We start from the raw sequence: 19,019 nt of genomic DNA, 5'->3' as shown, positions 1-19,019 counted from the left end.
CTGTGTTCTCATTAAGTTCACTTCTCAATCCCTTTCTAGAATCAGAGTCCTCTTTGTTGTTAAATTTTCCCTGCTTGTCCTTGAATTTCGGATTAAAGACCACCACTCTGATGTTGCTAGTGGAAACAGGACTAACGAGATGAAAGACAGCCTGGCTAAGTTACTCTGACTCAGCTGTGTCTGGCTACAAGTTTCGTATCAGAAAAGGTAAAAACCTAGAGAGAACTGCTCTTTTGTGTGGAGTACTGATGTTGCATATGTAAGAGTCTTTTTGCTAATGCAGTATGTGAAAGCATCCATGGTGAGGTACTGCCTTGTAACTGAGCCTAACACTGAGAAGTTCAACACTGTAACCTTTCTCTTCTCCCAGATTATGTTAGCCTCCCTTGGGCAAGGGAAGCTGAATTCTGTAGAGAGCAAGCACTGAGTGATTTTTCAGGCAGGCTTTTCAGGAATCTGTGTTTCAAGTCTTTTATATGTGCGTTTTGAAACCATTTTTATGCCTAGTGCTAGGAAAAAGTACATTGGATTGAACATAAGAAATATGGCTGCAGATGTTGTAGCAGAGTTTATGAAGCACTTCAAGAATCTGGAGAAGCAGCTGGGCTCATTGCACTGGCAACAGTGTGTTGATGCTGGGAATTAGCTAGGGAGCATGAATACCAGCTAAAGAGGTTAAGTAGGAGCTCAGCCCACAAGAAGAGAAAACGAATAGGTTCTCTTGCTAGAAGCCACCTCAAAAAATGACAGAAACAGCTGGGAAAGCCCCTGCTTCCTCCATGGGCTTAGGGTGACTAGGAGACTCCCTCTTTTTTGAATTGGATTAGCATTACTGACATTTGTATCTTACATGGGTTGTCTTGTTAATCCTGGGGGGTGTCTGTTGATTTACATGGGCTGAGTGGAGTCTTGCCTGCAGGTGCTAGTACCTCTATTAAGAATAAAAGTTATTTCGGATGCTGTGCTGATCTAGTTAAAGGTCTGAAGAAGGTTTGTTTTGATTTGGTAGCTCATTTCCCCCTGGTTCTATTGATGATGTGATTACAACACAAGACAGATATTTTTCCAAATTGAAAATAGCATGCCAGGTGTGTATGCCGCCTGTGACGTGGTATGTGGGGGGTATGAACGCCTTGGGAATGGGTGATAAAGTGGATCCTATGCAATCTTTAGCCAGGGAGTTCAATCTCTCTGCACCAGAAGAACCTCCCATAACTTCAAATAAACAGTCTAAATGCACCAGTAAGATGAAGATTGGTGAACACTGTTTTATGAAATGAATGCAAAAGCTGGAGGATCTCATTAAGGGAATGCTTGCAGTGGTGATTTGTGATTTATAGGGAAGCTGCTTTTGAGAGGTTAGTGAAGAAAAATGCATCCCATGCAGGGAAAGATGTATTGCCTGAGAGAGGAAATGTATGATCTAATTAGCTAGCAGTAGGGATTCACCCACTGCCCCTTTCCCTGTTTCCACAGGCCATGACTAGAATTAGAAAAGAGGTTGTGTCTAAAGCATGTTGCCCAACTTGCTTTTTATAGGACTATTTCAAGCACTAATGTAGACACAATTTAATGCCCTTCAAAATGGTATGTTTGACAACAACCATCTCAGTCCTTCCAAATGCATTTTAAAAGCATAATATATTGTCCTTCCTGGCTAATGTCCTATATAATACCAGCATGATGCAGGTGATGCTTATTGCTGTTTTCCTAGCTCATTTGTGACCTTGATTGTGGAGTCTAGTAGTGAAGAGTGGGTAGAGAACATGGAAGCCAGATATGGGAAGGCTGTGGAAAATAGTTTTGTGTCTATGTGAAGGAGTTTAGGGTAGTGAGTAGGTGAGCTGGACAAGCAGGATGAGTAAGAGTCTGAAGTAGTTATTAAGTTCCTCTTACTGTGTTCAGTAACTGTTGCGGTAATGTCTGTAGGGTGAGGATTCATGTTTGCTGCTTATAGCCTTAGCATCACTCTGAATTACAGACACCGTGGAGAACAGTAGGAGGAAGGCAGAAAGACTGTCTGCTGACCAGGAAGCTTGTCTTCTTATAGCTCCCCTACTTTGTCCAGCTGTGCAGTGCTGCAGGTGCTCAGCATGGGTGTTTACAACCCAGAAGAGATCCAGCTCAACCAGAACTGAAATTTCAAAAGAAGGGGGAGGAAGCAAACAGGCCTTTAACCATTTTTAAGAGATACATAGTCCTTTTTCCTCCTTGCTTTTTTGATTAGATAAAAACATTCTTTCCTTCTTGAAGTCCCTCCTTCTTACCTTTCCTTTGGTCCTCCTGGTTCTGCTGCACAGAATCCCTGTTACACTTGTGCCCTGCTTTACTTAGCTTGATACATCACCAGATGATTTTTTTTATCCTTCTAATTTCTGCATTATCTATTCCCAAGGCTGCAAGACATTTCTTCTTGGAGAGATTAATAGACGAAAGAAAACAAAAGTGGAATTTTTAGCTAAATTGTCTTGGAAGAAAAAACCTTAAGAAGCTGACTGACATTCTGAAATTTTACTGGAAATTCGTTTGTGTAAAGTTGTCATATTAAAGACGCTTTAATGGTTTTGTTTTGTCTTGCCAGACATATTCTACTGTGGAGTGAAATGCAGAAAGACCAGGTTTTATTGTGGGAGTTAATAGGAGTTTCAAAGCTGATCATACTGTGATAAGATCTGTTCAGTCTTAACAATGGAGTGGTCACTGCTGTTCATAATAAAGCATTAAATATACTGAAATGGGGCTGTCAGAACAGTTTCTTCTAGAGATTTGTTCATTTTAGAGACTTAAAACTTAAGAAAGGACATCTTTCAGAAAACTAATCTGATAAATGACACCATTTGGACCAGGGTTATTTCTGATACAACTTCAGTGACTTAAAGGGCTGGATTTAGTCTTTTATGCCAATTGACTCCCTTGGGTAAGCTTCATTTCTTTACCCGCTATACATCTTGGACCGATCTGACCTGATAGCAAAAGACACATGATGTTGTTGAAAATGAAATACTGCCTTGGGGCAGAAGGATAAACTGTGTGGCCTCCTGAGGTCCTCCCAGCAATACTTTCTATAATTCTATTAGATTAAGTGGGGAAAGAAGTAGCGTGGAAAGCACAAAACAGGCTAAGTCATAAACTAGCAATTAAACTGGGAGCTGGGCTGGGCTACAGCAGAAAATGTACACTCTATCCCAATTAAGAGCTGTATCTCAAGAGAAACCAGGAGTCTGACGCAGGTGCTGACAGCAGGGAAAACACTGCATTTCTGTTCTGTAGGCAGCAACTGCTTTCTACTGGTGCTTACACAGATCCATGGGGGTCCATACCCCGCTCAAGACTCTGCTCTGCTTTTAATAATTACCGTATCTATGATGTTCAGGTGGCAACTGCTTGCAGTTGTCTCATCTGCCTATATAAAGCCAGCAGTGTGATGGCAGATTATCTGCTACTAGCAGGAAGACCTTCCCATTCCTGCCACCTGCATGATGGGGCCCCTCTCTCCCCATGCATTCTCAATCCTTCTTTTCCTATCTCATATCCACTTCTTGACGGAGAATAGCCACCTCTGCTTGTTCTTAGCAAGTAATTTTTCCATCTTCCAGATGGTACTCCATGGAAGCTAGAGCTAAGGGACTTCTAGGACCTTCTGCAGCAGAGGTGGAGTCTGAGCAGGAGCTCTTCAAGGGCCATGTTGGCCCCCCGCAACGTCTCTCTTAGCCTAAGGGCACATCATCTCGCTGCTTCTCGCATCCTATTTCCTCCTCCTGCTGTCATCTTGCCTTGAGAACAATATCTTCTGTGCCAGTTGCCCTTGGCTCTGTTGACCCGGAACAACAATGCTTGGGGGAGGGAGAAAGAAGAGAGCTACTTAGTCTCGAGTCTTTTCAGGGCTCTTTAGCTGTTGTGACTCCCTGTCGAAGCCACCTGAGAGATGGGGATGTTGCTCAGTCTAGAGTGTAATTTCCTGGCAGGAGACCCCCAGCTGAGTCCTGGCAGCCTCAGCTTGGCTCTTCAGAGCTTGCCGCAGTGTAACTTTCACAGACACTGGCTGTTCTTGTTCTGATTTGAAGTTTTGGTGGTTTTTTTCACTCCTTGGGGGTCTTTCTCTCATTCTTCTGTCACAGCTTCACATATTTCCTCCCCTAGAGCTGTTTGTTAAGAGAAGCCTGGAATTGCTCTCTTTCCTAGTCTCTGAGATCAAATCCAAATCTGGCAATGTTTAAAAGGGAAATGTGACAGACCCTACATGTCAAGCTGGGGTCAAGGATGGGGTCAGTTTGATGAGTTTCCCTCCAGCCAGATATGCATCAATTGGAGAAATGTGGAGCCTGTAATCTTCTTGAACAAGTACTGGAAAAATACACAATATGAGGACTTTGAGTTAGGGACTGTGAGCAGAGTAGGTATATCAGCAGAACTGGTCAGCTGCTTTGTCCCCAACAGGACAAATGCAGGAGCAGGAGGGGAATAGGAATATGTAGGAAAGAGCGGGGTTTATATCCCTTCTTGAAGAGCCCAAAGGATTAGCTGAGGTGGAGTGGGAGGGTGGGGAATCAGCAGTGGAAAGACGTAAGGCTTTTCCTGGCTTGTAGAATGATGTATGGAAATAAAGTGGGAGGAAAAGTAATTTTTGCCTGAGCCATTGAGGGAAAATGAGGATAGAGGGTAGAGCTGGATGACACTGCAGGTGGGAGGGCAGGTAGTAAGAATAAATAACTGAACAGAGATTTTTGAGGGCCAAGATCTTGGAGCCAAGGTTGGTTTGGGGAATTCAGAGCCATGATGAGTAAGGTCAATGGTGGCCATCAGTTTCGGTTCAAGATGTAGGGCCTGCATTAGAAGAAGGGTGGGTTAAAGTCTGCATGACAGGGTTGACGTTGGGATTTGATAGGGCAATGGCGAGAATCCAGAATGACAAGCCCAGGAGTAGTGTGGGGAGATAAGAACAGCAAGCTGTGATGCTGTGAGGAGCAGTGGCTGGAGTCAGCATATCCAGGTGAAACCAGAAAAAATAGAGTAGGTAAGCTAAGGACACTATCAGACTATCAGGGTGGAAGAGTGTAAAGAGATGTTGGAAATTCAGATTGAGTACAGTTCTTCCAAGGGGATTTCTGAGTGGAGGGAAATAGACGCCTACAATTGTTACCTACACATCTTTGTATCATTTAAAACACAAATTAGTTCCAGCGCTATGTCTATTTTCTTTTGCCAGAAAGTGGGGTGACCTATTTGCTTAAACCTTCTTTTCTTTTTTTTTTTTTTTCCTGCGGGGGGAACAACAACACATAAACTTATGCCTAATTGTGCTGCAGCATCCTGAATACATTATATTCATCTGCTCACCTGACCAAGCAGAATTGTCCACTGCAACTTGACATCTCACAACAAAAACTTCATGATCAGTTCATACTGTGGAAGACATCCCCAGAATATCAATATTTAACCTCAAAAAAATAGAAAAATGCAATGTGTGTGAGGTCAATGTAAAGCAGATAGAAATCACTCTGTTCACGAATAAATTTACCTACAATAAAAAATGCCTTCAGCTCTGCATGGGAGGAATCTCTTTTCTGTGTTGGTTTCCTTTCTCTGCTTTTGCTAATTTATTTTGATTCCTGTGAAGCATCACTTTCTCTTAGTCTAACAGCTGTGCATGGCCACTGTGTGCTATTTCTAGGACTTTGTTTTCGTGATGTTGGGTGGCTTCAGTTTGGGGACAGTGAAACTCAAGTTTTGGAATTCAGGTTGCAGCTGAAGCATCAGGCATAAAATCAGCTTGTAAGGACAGCAGAACAGAGTGTCTAGGAAAGACGTCTTACAGGGTTAAGATGATGCTTCTCAGTGCTGTTGTCAGCAGAGAGAGATCAGGCTGCAATGAATGTGAAAACATTAGATGGGCAGGGAACGCTGGTGGGTAACAAGTATGGGTTTCTTGTAACTGAGGTAAACGCAGAGGAAAGGATGCTGCAAGTCTCTGGTTGCAGATGTCTAGGAAGGTAGCAGAGGAGGTAAAGGAGCATTCTTGGACAGTGTCATGAAACTGGGTAAGGGCAGGAGGACAGTTCTGGTATGAGCAAAAGCAGAGTAATGCAGACCGTCCTCTAGGTTCTGCACCTACTGAGACCTGGGGATATTTCCCTTAGGTGGACTAAGTCATTGCTCTGTATGGCCCTCCCAGCTAAGACTGCCAGTCGGGTGGCTTTCCTTCTTCGCCAAGACAGAAGTGATCGCTGGATGCCATCTTGGTCCACAACCATTTTGATATCTGATTCTTCTACTGTCTGTAGAGAGGCTGTCCATGCCTCTTGCCTTTTTCCTCCTGACTGTCTCTGCGCATGGGGGGCTTATAACCATATGTCTCCACAATTCTGCTACACCTCCCATGCTAATAGCTCTCCCCATTACCTTAAGGCTGCTTTGATCCCCCCCATGTACTGGGGTTATAAGCTGCTATCAGAAAAAAACCCACTGGTCTTTCTATCCATTACCACCCTCTCCTACCCCTCTCCTCTCCATCTGGTACTGCGGTAGAGCTTGTCCCTTGTTCAGCTGGCTAGTTCTGGCATGAAACTGGACTGGTATAGGAGCGAAAGAGCGGTGCCCATGTTGGATGTGTGTCTCTGCACGGGCGAGGGGCATCCGAGGCAGGCACCCTTTCCTCCTTTTATCAGACTGCGCTCATTTATTATACCATCTGTTTTCCCAGTGCCGAGATGATGCTGGGGATATGTGACTTGGGGCACTCAGGCAGAAACTGGCCTGCACAAGGCCGGCCATGTGTTTGCCTCCTAGCAATGCAGCGGTCAGCAGCAAATTCTTTGCTGCCGCCTCCTCTCAGTATGGGAGAGAGCAAGCGTGGGTCTGGGTGTGTAGGAGACACAAAGAGATGAAGTGTGTGAAGGGGGGGGAGAAGGCGAGAGAGGTGGACTGGGGTACATATGCATCAGCTGGAGAGAACTGTGGGAAGCGGGGACGGACAGACAGATGGGCAGAGTGGGGGAGAAGGAAAGAGGAATGGATTGTAGAGAGGGAAGGACAGAAGAGCTGGGCAGGGGGAGACAAAGAAATGGACTGGCTGGGGGACAGCGAGAGAAAGGCCGTGGAGGAAGGAAAGACAGGCAGATTTGGCAGGTGTGTGGTGTGGAGGTAGGTGGGTAGGTGGGAGAGAGGTGTGTGGCAGTTAGGTAGTACAGTAATAGGTAAGTGGATAACTACAGAGATGGAGATAAGGGGGGGTGTGGGGGTGTTTATATAGGCCTGTGTAAGGGGGAGCTGAATGAATGACAGTGAGGAGGAAATAGAGAGAAAGCAAAGGAACAAAAGAGCAAGGCTAGAGGTGAACCATGGGGAAAAGAGGGGCACGGGAAGGCAAGGCAGCCCTCGGAGCGCAAACGAGAACTGGGATCAGGCAGAGGGAAGGAAGCGGATCCATACGAGAAGAAGGGAGACCAACAGCGCTTGTGTTTGGGGGTGAGGTTTTTTTACTGGGACCTGAGAGATGATGCAGGGCAGAGATCAGAGCGCAATTCCCCTGTACTAAACAGAAGGATTTTTATGTGTGCAGGGCTCACTGCCAGTGCACAGACAGACCCAGTGGACCGAGGAGTGTAAATGCCACTGTGCTAGTGCAGACTGCTTCCTGCCTGCTGAACTGCAATGTGTACCTGAGCGTTTGCAACCTGTGGACTGCCTATTTCCAGTGTACCTGCTTGACTACTAGGAACTGTTTAAGATGGCAGCTCAGGCATTTATTTATCTTTTTCTACCCCCTCCTCTTGCCCTTTTCCTCACAGTGTAGTCTCAGTGGAAAAAGAGACGTGAAAAAGCAGCGCCCAAATTCACAGGCACCTTAATTCTTTCACCTCGCGTCTTAGACACCACCTTGCTTTGCTGCCTGACTGGACCTCCCCCTCTTCCCTTTGACCATTTCTTTCCTCTTCTGTTCTTTCCTCTGCCTTTTTCATCTCCTTCTTTCTCTCTGCCTTCAACTTTCTATCATTTTAAATTTTTACTCTTCCCTGTAACTCCATCCCCCTTTCTCGGTTGTGTCCTAGACTCCTAGTTTACATGCTTTCCCTTGTTGTTGCGACTTATTCTTTCTGGTTGCCCTGTTTCTTTTCTTCTGCTCCTTTTTATCTCTCCCGGATTCCTCTGTCTCCTCCCGTCTGTGCCTGTCTGCCTGCTTTCTCTCACTCACTGTCTGTCTCTCTTGAACTGGGTTGTGAATTCTGTTGGCATCAGAGCGGGACAAACTGTAAAACCGAGGTTCCCGGAGGGCCAGGTTGTGATCATTTTATTTTTACAATGTCCTTGGATGTGTAAAGGTGTTTGTTTGAGGGGGAGGAGCAGTGCATGTGCTCCATGTGGGAGAAGAGAGCGGAGTGCAGGCCAGAACGAATGAAGCTTATAACTAATATAGGTCAGTTGCAGAGAAGAGTCCCAGTGGTCTGTGAAATAGAGAAGTGCTTTGTAGCTTCAGACTGGCTACTGGAAAGATGGCAACCGACTAGTTTTATCTAACAGACACAAGCAGCCTGGAAAAGTGTCCTGTCAAAGAATGCGGTAGTGGCCATAAGGGGAGGAGGACCAGCTCTGCACTGGGGACTGCTCGTCTCCCAGCCACCCCCTTAACCCAGGGAACAACCGGCCTGAGATTCCATTTTCCTGCTCTGAGCTGCCTTCTCCCGTGCATGTTCCTGTGTCCCTGACAGGGAGGGGGGAGCATGGCTGAGATACGCTTCCCTGTGCCTCCTGCCAGACTTACTGTGTCAAAGCGGACAGCAACAGAGCAAAAAAATTAGAGAAGCACAAAGGAGAACCATAACTCCACACCCTTGGAGGACGGGCTGGAATGTTTGGCTGGTCGGTGACCCACATAGCCAGCAGAAAGGCATCATCAAGGTCCTGAGCTTGGGCTGGTGGAGCTGCATGAGTCAAGTACGCTGCTGGGAATTGCTTTGCTCTGCAGTCCATTCCTCACTTCCCATGATTTTCCATTGTATGAGTAAACTCTGCTTTCAGACCGTTCCCAGAAATTTTCACAAGTGGTCAGTAGCTGCAGTGAATGACTGAAAGTGGTCAATCCCGATGAGCCCAGCATTTGGCCTTGGGACTTCTGATTTCATTTCTATTAAGAGTTTTGTTGTTATATGAGGTCAAAATCAATCTGCTAAGATGACATTAAGACATCAAAACAGAAATCCAGATTTCAAGAGGTATTTGGAGCCTCTACATCCTTGCAAAACCAATGTGAGATGCTGACTGCTCAGCACAACTGAAAATCAGGACAGTTCTTCGATGTCTAAACACGGAGTTAGAAGCCTAAATAGACGTATGTGTGTTGCTTTCTTTTTAAAATAGGCCTCTATTCCCAAGGCAGAGAATATCACCTCTCTACAATTTCTATCCATGGTATACTCTTCCATGCACCACCATAATGCTCCAGTCTAGCGTCTGACCAGCTTAATCTCGTGTGTTTAACCTACTTCCTCTATAGGAATTCACATTGGGGATCCTAAACCGTTACAATGGTAATGTAAAACCAAATCCTAGGAATTCATACAATAGCTCTGTGGACACAACACACCAGCTGGCTTCCTCTGAAATAGTGTCTAAAGTACAAGTACAGCTCATGGGATGCCTCCCTGACTATGTGGGACTACAGAAAGAAACCCTTCTCACATTAAAATTGGTGGCCTGTCACTGCCATCAGTGGGACCTGGTGTTTTTGAATTTTCTAAGATTTCCCACTCACTGAACTCCTGAACAGGTGTTGGGATACATGCTTCTCTTGATGTGTCCCACTGAAAAGTCAGAGGGGCTGAATAACCTATGCCAGAGACTAAACATTTATCTTGTTTTTCTTAGGGTGCTCCTTCAAGAGTCTCTTTTAACCCTGATTTATTACGGAGCATCAGAGAAATTAGAAGTTCAATATTCCTCTCCTGATACCCTAAACTATCTGACAGAAGAAGAGCTAGGGATGTCCTAAAGAAGACAAAAGTGTGTATCACTGGCTTGCAGAAAGGTTACCTGTGTCAGTACCAGCAGACCTGGGAGAGCAAGTCTGCCCGTACAGGGAGCCCCAGGGATGCCTCTGTGGCTGCTGAGGACCAGATGGCAAAAGCTCATGTTTGGGCTGGATTGTGGCTTTAAATGGTGATACTGAATAGATGAGGCTGCACAGGATCCTCTTCTCTGTCCCCATCTGTGCCCTTAACACTGGAAGAAAGCCTGATATCACAGAATATCGATCAGTGTCAACACAAACCATCCCCACTGTAGGCCTCACCTCTTCCTCAGCATTTATGATTGTGCTGATGCTACCAGGAAGATTCCGAAAACCTTCAGTTCAGAAAAAAACCCAAGGCCTTTCTCTTTCTTGCCTTATTCTTTCCTCACAGGAGTTTCATAAACTGGTTTGCCAAGAAACGATGAGGTTTTTGACTCTTGGATTCTGAAGTTGACCAGGAGGGACCATTCTTTCCATGCGAGGCAGATCAGGAGTGAGAGTCTATTCTAGTTATAGGCAGTGGATGGATGGACAAAGGCTTTATTGGGAGCAAGGCAGTTATTTGTGCCCATATTTCATGCACAATGGGCAGTGAGACCCATTGCTTCTCTGATCCATTCTGGAGACCCCCTCTCTGTGCCCTGACCTTAGAGCAGATTCTGATTACAAAACCTGTGCCATAACCTTTTCACCAACTTTTTGTTTCCTGGAATATGCTTCCAGGGTTGGATATATATGGATGTCAGTGGGAACTATCTGTGCCTGGTTTTGGATATGAATGGGAAGAAAAGAAAAGGATTTCCATGAAGGATCTGGGGATACAGCAAAGGAGAAGGAATGGCTGTATGCTTGTGAATAATGAGTCTCAAACTGGATTTCTATGGTGTATGGTTTATGCAGGGGTAAGGGTGTGTAGAGGCATGTATTTATTTATATACAAGAGTGTCCAGCACAAAGGTAGCCTGGGATTGTAGATCAAGTGTAGAAAAATGTGTGAATTGGAGTGGAAAAGTATGAGGGATAGGATTGGGGTGGGGTGGGGGGGGGGGTGGATAATATCTTTAGTTTAACATAGTTACGCAAATACATGGGGATAGACATGCTGGTGGGAGGGGGAATGTTCTCACAACTTATTTTCTCTACTAGTCTTATTCAGTAAGTTTGTAGGTATATGTATCCATATATCCTCACTGAGGATGCTTTACCAAATACTGGAATTTCAGCTAGAGTGACTTGTTATCAGCCTGCTCTCTGTTAGAACTAATGGGTTGCAAGCATTGATTTTTTTTTTTTTTCTATTCCTATTGATTAGGAGGCTGCTGTACATATAAACTTCAGCACAGCATGGAAAGAGAAAGGGAGGCAAAACAGTTCACATCCCAGCTATTCATCATGGTGGAAAATTCATCCTGGGAATCCCAGCTTTCTCCCACTATCTCTTTCAAGTAAAGAAGGAAGCGTTTCCCTTTCTGAAGAAATAAACCCTCAGGGCTCATCAGACGACACTTTTTTTCCCCAACCATCTTCAAGTAGCAAACATTTCAAAGGTTACCATTCAATGGAAGAAAAGGTTGCATGAGAAAAAGGAATCTTGCATGGAAAGGAAAGGAGTTCTAGCTTCAAGACTCAGTCTGGAACAGATTTCTTGGGTATCCATGGGTACACAACTCATTTCTAGCAGCCCCCAGCTCCCACTAATATCAGTGCAAATACTTTTGCTTTGCTGGGCTTTGCGATTTTGTTCTGCATTTTTCAGTGCCTCAGTGCCTTTGCAAACTAATGAACATGTTACTTTGTAAGAGTGTTATGAGGCTAAATGAATTGTTTGCACAACAGTTAGCTTGGAAGAGGATATAGGTCAGAAACTGAGGGAGTTATGTATTGCAGCCTTGTAACCTCATACTTGGTCCCTGCCAGCGTTCCACTCCTGTCTAACACAGGAGATTTTTATGCACTCCCAGGGCAGCATGAGCACCACTTTTGCATGGAAACCTACTCATATTAATTGTTAGACCTCTGTGCCTGTATCTCCCTTCTTCTTTCTTCCTTTCTAGTCACAGTGTTACACTAGAGATGACTCTCCTGTAGTATTTGAATATTTGATGTTTAAACTGTCTTTTATGTTGATCCTCAAGTTATATGAACCTGAAGATAAGAAGAGAGGACCACTGAGGCTTTTTCCATCTGTATTTATCTCCCTATCTCTATCTCATCTCCATCTCCATCTCTGTCTCTATCTCTGTCATCCCCACCTGTGATTTTCTGGCAAACCCACAAATCTTCTTTCCTTAGTATGCTAGTTTGTTGTACTGGTCTAGGAAAACCACCAGCATGCAGATATGATGTGAATAATGTTTCTTAAGTGCTTTGGGACTCTCAGCTTTGGATACTGGTGATGACTGCTCTGATCACCCCCTCTGCTTGTCTATCTGTACAGATACGTGACTTTTTTTCAACTTTCTCTAGTGAAATCTCTTAAATTTTCATTCTTTTTCTTCACCATATCTCTCTTCTATCTTCTCTGCCCCATTGGGCAGAGAACTGATTCCAGTTCTATAATCATCACCCTAACCCAAATTTATTTTTCCTAACATCTCCTCTGCTGGTGCATCTGTCTATTAACACCTCTGCTCTGCCTGCGAATACAGCTGCATCAACTCTCTCTCTTTTACATCTCATTACAGCAGCTTCTTCTGAGCTGGCCTCCCCAGGATGAAGATTCCTAGATACCAGTTTTCATATATTATTGCTGTCTGATTTTCTCCTATGTGCCAAAAACTCCACTGCAGCACTCAATCCACAAACACTTTATTTAGTTCTGTTACCATCCCATGGAGTTGCTTCCGACTTCGTGCCCTTCATCTCCCTTCCTGCATCTTTCTTGTGCCCCTTTTTTTCCTACAGCACTGCCCCTTCTCTCCACAAATAGCAGCACTCTTGGTTTGCCATTGGAAGCAGACTTCCTGCGGCTCCCTGTCTCATCAGCTTCTCATTTCAAGTAATTTAAAATGTAATTTAAAATCTCTCTATTTCCTCCAGACTATTAATTTCTCTCTCCTTACTCTTCTATGGATGTCATTCTGTGTTGCGCTATTCAGTAAGATGCGACTGTTGTAAAAATCTGCCACAGTGTTTTTATTCCATATTCTTGTTTTGTATTATCATTTTTAATGATTCTTTGTAGGAAAGATGAAATCTCAGCGCAGCATCTAGCCACAGCGCAAGCAGTCACACAGGACATTCTGGCATTTGCATTGCCTTTGTTCCATTCTTCTCCTGTGGCATTTAGAACTGTAGAGGGATTATTGTGAATGGCCTAAGAGTATATAAGTAGGGTAGCAGGAAGAGAATTATTTCTGGAAATTGGGAAGTGTGAGGCAGGAAGCCGTGTTTAGTCCTGATCCTGAGATGTGCTGAGCCCTCATAGGTCTCAGTCCTCTTAGCCAGAGATGAAAGAACTCACTGCCCTGCAAAACTGGCCTTCTGACACTGGCAATTTCTTTGGGGAGAACGTGCCCCTCTCCTGTTGCTGTCATCACTTGAACCCAAACTTATCAAAGCTGTAGAAATATGTAATAAAGGCAACAGTTCTGGACTGGTTTGAGGGACTCTGTTTTGGCCCAGCTGCTGCGTCATCCTATGCATCTGACTGGATCCGTTAAATGTAAAGATAGCTAATCCTGCTATTTCAGCAAGATTTTTCTTGTTATAGATGAAATCTGTAATTTCTCACCGTGTCGGGACTCCCGGCAAACCCAAATCCACAACCTCTGCAGTGACTGCTTGCTCACCCTGCTAGTCTCACGAGACTCAGACACCAACAGAAGCAAGCTCCTCAACCCAGAGACAACCCCAGTCTGCGCAGCCCAGCCTACCCTGACCCAAAGCAATTTGTAACAGTAAAATAAACACTTAACCGCATGGGCTAGACAGGTGAGCCCTGAGTGAAAACACATGGCATCACCCCTTCTCTCCTTCTCCTCTTTGAACGACCCTGGTGTGTAAGGATGGGTGAGTTTTCAGAGGGCCTAAGCCCTTTTCACTTCCACTCACTCCAGCCAGGTTGCTTGTGTGGCATCACTGGAAGAGCTGTGCTACACTTTTTTGAGAGGACAGAGTAACTGAGGAGCCCACCTTCCTTGGAGCCACGAGCTCCACAGATTTCCAGAGTGCCTTTCCCATCCACACATGTGATGTTGGTGCCTGATGGGTTTCAGTGCCAGAATAGCCGGCTGAAGTTTTTTCCTCTTCAGAGTCTTTCAGGCTCCTGGCCCAGCTTTTGTACCTTCCTTTGAAGAATGAGAAGACTTGAATACTGCGGTAGGGTTGGAGGAGAACCACCACCAAGACAGAAAGAAAATGGCTCAGAGTCCCAAGAATTACTTATTCCTCCCTTAAGCCTTCCTTCAAGGCTCCTTCCTTCTTTCAGTAGAAAGCTCTTGGAAGGGAAGGAGAGGTCCTCGAGTGACCTTCTCTAGCTTCCCCAGTTAAGACCCTCAGAGAGCCTCCTCCTCACCACAGGCCATCCCTGTAGAGCCATAATCTCCCACCAGCTTAGGGGGGTTCTCTGCTTCTTTCTGCCTCTCAAATTCCTTTGAACGAAGAGCAACAATTCAGAGAACCTGTCCACAGCTACCAGCCTCCACACACTTGCAGCAGGCTGTACTCAGAGTGCTAAAGGTGCATTGGGGCCACCTCCCCCCTTGCCCTTCCTCAGCTCTTTGGCAGCTCCATGAGGCTAGAAAGAGACCCCCAGCTCCTGTGGCAGAGCGCAAAGCCAGGAGTCCCCCAGGCGAGGCTGGGGACTGTGTTTGTCCCCCCCAAAATGTCTCAGGGGTCTCAACCTGCTCTGTCTCCTACCACCCCGCCCTCCATCCCTTCTGCTGGTGGTGATCTGCATACGGCCGATGCCAACACCATGAGTGCTTGCTGGTAAATACCTCTGTCTCGGTCTCAGCTGTAGGGGCAGCCCGGTCTGTGCCCTCCAAATGGGGGGGATGAGCAGTGGTCCGTAGGGCAGCCAGCGGCCCCCATGCTGCTTCCTATAGAGCCCTTCACGTCCAACAGTTCTGGGGCAGATTGTCCTGAAATGGCAGTCCCGGTCTGTGCCCAGAGAGGGATGAGGGAGGACAGATAAATGGAGTTAGGAAATTGCAACGTGGCTGAAACCCTCCGACTGGTTCAACTTCGCAGCACCCACTTCCCTCGGCCCCGCTCCCCCGCACGGAACAGCAGTGAACCTAAAGCAGCTTTTCTGGTCTCTCTTTCACAGAACAATGAATCCGATCAGAGAGAAACAAAATCGGTAGCATCAAGAATTAGATTGTTTCTTTTCTTTATGATTGTGGCATTAATGAGCAGCTACATGTATAGAACCAGGAGGTGACTAATGTAATTAACCTGGTGTAATGATATTGCTGAGGAAGAGAGAGAGGATTATGACACACTTAGAGGCCGGTATTGCACAGTTTTGTATATGTTCCCGGTACTATCAGGTTTTGTCTGACACAGGAAACTTAAGCAGTGATAGATTTCAGTCTGCATCCATTCAGCTCACGCGTCTTTCTGTGTAAAACGAGGATGTGAGAGGTGGATTGATTTCTGGGGGTTGGGGGGGGGGAAGGGATTCAGTTTTGGTGGTTCCTTTCCTTAACAAAATCATAGTAGTAATAATAAATCGTCCTTCCACGTGAAGAATCTTCCCAAAATGTCTGCTTCTTGGAGCAAGCACTGGGGTTTCAGAGAAAGCTATAGAGACAAAGTCAGGGCGCAGGGATTCACATGACACTGGTCAGGGGGAGACAGAGGGACGGGAAACGAGCAACACCAAAACACATGCAACTTGCAGCGAACCTGAGAAGAGTGAAGAGCAAGCCCTTCAAAACCCGTAACCCCGCCGATAAGAACAGCAACGCGCCCTTTATCTTGAAACGACCCTTCCACGTTACGTTTCACCCGTCACCCGGGGAGAGCTAAATGGCTGACCCAAGTTTTCGTGCGGGTCTAAACCGCGGCGCGCGCGGGCTTGCGCTTGCGGCTCTGGGGCGCGTACGGCGGGGGCTGCGAAGGAGGCTGAGTTTTGGGGGTGGGGGGCAGCGGCGGGGAGAGAAAGCCAGAAAGCGAGAAAAGGGGGAGACCCCCAACTACGCCTTCCTCCGGGCGGCTGGTGGGGGGAGGGGGGGTGGCAGGGACCCTTCCCGGGGCTGGCAGCTGGTAGGGAGGGGGGAGGCTACCCCCCCCCCCCTCCGCCCCTCCCTCTCTCCCTCCCTCCCTCCCTCCCTCCCCGCCCGCCCAAACCCGCGCAGAGCGGAGGAGGGCGGCCGCCGGCCGCGGATGCTGGGGCGCGGGCGGCGGCGCGGCCAGGGCGGGCGGCGCGGGCAGGGGAGCTGTCCTTCAGCACCGGGGACCCGGCCGAGCTCCTCCCGCACCGCCGCCCGGGGAGCTGTCCTTCAGCACCGCCCGCCGCCCCCACCGCTACCGCTACTACCGACCCCGCGGGGGAACCGGCCGGCTCCGCGTCCCCGTCCCCGCCGCCGCCGCCACCACCGCCGCCGCCGCCGCCGTCGCCGCCGCCTCCATGCCGTAGCGGCGTCCGGGAGTCGCCGGGGAACGCCGCGGGGCAGGGGGTGCAGCAGCCGGGCTCCGCTCCGCACCCCCCGCCCGGGAGGGGAACAGCGCCTGTCCCCCTCCTCCTCCTCCTCCTCCTCCTCCTCCTCCTCCTCCTCCTCCTCTTCCTCCTCCTCCTCGCCGGTCTTCTTCTTCCCCCCAAGCCGCCTCCCCCCTCCTCCTCCTCCTCCTCCTCCTCCTCCTCCTCCTCCTCCGCCCCGCCGCCGCCGCCCCCAGGAGCCCCCCTCTCTCCTCGCCCACCTCCGCCGGGAGCGAGCGCCGCGGCTGTGCGGGAAAGCCATGGGAGGCAAGACCTCGGCACCTGTTCAGCTGAAATCAAGGGCTTACAGTATACTGGGCGGTCTGGCTTGGTGGTAGGAGCGAGCGAAAGGAAGGAGAAGCAAGCGAGAGAAAGTGAGAGAGGATTGGAGCGACTGCCGCTGCCGGGAAAAAAAAAAAAAAAATCATAAAAACCCAAGGAAGATAACTGGGAAGGAAAAGGATTTTCATGGCGCAGGCTGCAGAGCTAAGCAAGAAGACTGAAGGTTGCATCTCTGCTCTTACAGTCTCTAACTGTCTAGGTCCAGATAATGAGAGATTGTGTTGAGGATGCTGCTGCTGCTCCCCTGTTCACTGTGGAAGCCATCTCCAAATTAGCCATTACATATGGAAACTGGAGACCAGAATTTTAGAAAAAGGGATTAAGGCGTCTCGTTTTGGGGGGGGTTCTCTCTTTATTTGTTTGGTTTTTCTTGGTTCTTTTCTCTCTTTTTTTTTTTCTTTTTCCTTTTTCCTTTTTTTATATTTCAACCAGAACGTTTCCGATTTAAAAGGCAAGCCTCTTCCCGTGTGGTCTTTCTAATTTACACTCTTTTCCGTGGGCTTTCTTACCTCCCTTTTTTGATATCTATCTCTCTATATATACCCATTATATTATTAGTCGGAATTATTATTCTTTTATTTTATTAAACACACACACCCCAAGAATCAGAAGGCGGTTGGGTATTTGTATAATGAAGAATTATGGGGCTCTTTGACAGAGGTGTTCAGATGCTTTTAACCACCGTTGGTGCTTTCGCTGCCTTCAGCCTGATGACCATAGCTGTGGGGACCGACTACTGGCTTTACTCCAGAGGGGTTTGCAAGACTAAAACTGTCAGTGAGAACGAAACCAGCAAAAAGAACGAGGAAGTCATGACCCATTCTGGATTATGGAGAACCTGCTGCCTGGAAGGTATTTGATTCTGGATCTCCACACCCTCCCCCTTTCCTCTCCCACCACCCCACGTTTCTCCCCCCCCCCCCCCCCCCCCAATAAATCCCTCCACATTCCACCATTTTCTCACTTCATTCCTTTCACCACGGATCAGGAACGGTGGGCTCAGTTACTCAGGGCACAGAGGCAAGAAGACAGGCAAAACATTCTCTGCTCCGTTCCCTTCTTCCTTACTCTTCCCCACACTCCCCCCCCCTCCCCTTCCCACCAAATTCACTTCCCCCCCCTCCAACTGGAATAATGTGTGCGTTACAAAAACACCGGGAGACCCTTTCAAACAGCAACTGTGGGGTCTGCCTGTCTTCAGCTTGTTTGTATTGCCTGGGAAAGCAATGCCCAAATGCTGTATTATTGCTGTGCTCCGGCTGTAACCACAGAGTGAAAGAATTGCTCTCTTTGCAAATGGCTTATTTGCAAAGACAAGACCGGGAGTGAGGGGTGATGTGGGGAGGGGGTGAGTGCAAAGCACTTTGGATGCAATTATCAGTTCACTTTAGGAGGGAAAAAGAGAGAAAGGCAAGCAACCCTGTTATGTCCAAAATGCCTCATACAGTAAAGCTAACGATTCCAGTCATCTCGAGCCAGAGTTCAGAGCATTTCGTAATGTCTGTAAGCAACCACATCTCACTGGGCTGGGTGCAGAGGGGTCTAGTTGGCGGCTGATCAGTTTGGTTTGGGGCTGGGATTTTCCCCCCATTTCTTTGTTGCTGGGGGGGCTGGGTTTTTGTTTGGGGCTTTTTGGTTTTGCTTTTCTTTTTTTTTTTTTCTTTTTTTAAGATTTATGGTAAAGGCTAAAAATAAACAAGTCTCTGAATGGAAAAATCAGCCTAAGTCTGATGTGGTGAAACTGAACAGCAACTCAGTGACATGTCTGATGGCAGAAGAGACACCGCCGCAGCCAACTTCTGGAATCAGACGTTCCTAAGGGAGGGGGAAAGAAAAGAGGGGCCAGTGATTCGCTTTTAAATATGTGTTGCTCAGTACTGCTATTGGCGTACGTGTGGGCTGGGGAGGTGGTCTTCAGCCTGTGCTGGAGGGATAGGGGCAACCGATGTAAATGCGTGGTTTATGTTACACACATAGCGAGAAGGAGCGAGCGAGAGCAGAAGAGCGCACATTACAGCCTATTGT

General features: G+C 47.2%; 1 protein-coding gene across 3 annotated transcripts in view; it reads left to right on the top strand.

The window, feature by feature from the left end:
- The first annotated feature begins 170 nt into the window (after positions 1-170).
- Positions 171-19,019, top strand: part of CACNG2 (calcium voltage-gated channel auxiliary subunit gamma 2) — a 69,168-nt gene continuing 50,319 nt past the window's right edge. The window contains exons 1-2 of one of the 3 annotated variants that reach the window (XM_049822104.1): positions 171-207; positions 17,701-17,846. In XM_049822104.1, coding sequence (XP_049678061.1) covers positions 17,705-17,846 — 142 coding nt within the window. In that variant the 5' untranslated portion in view covers positions 171-207; positions 17,701-17,704. Of the gene's footprint in view, positions 208-16,498; positions 17,847-19,019 lie in introns of those variants that run through there. The other 2 variants (XM_049822105.1, XM_049822103.1) reach the window with 2 other exon arrangements.

Source organism: Accipiter gentilis, chromosome 18 (genome assembly GCF_929443795.1).
Source record: "Accipiter gentilis chromosome 18, bAccGen1.1, whole genome shotgun sequence".
NCBI lineage: Eukaryota > Metazoa > Chordata > Aves > Accipitriformes > Accipitridae > Astur > Astur gentilis.
Note: the sequence above shows the minus strand (reverse complement) of the source record. Positions and strands in the feature narration are given on the sequence as shown.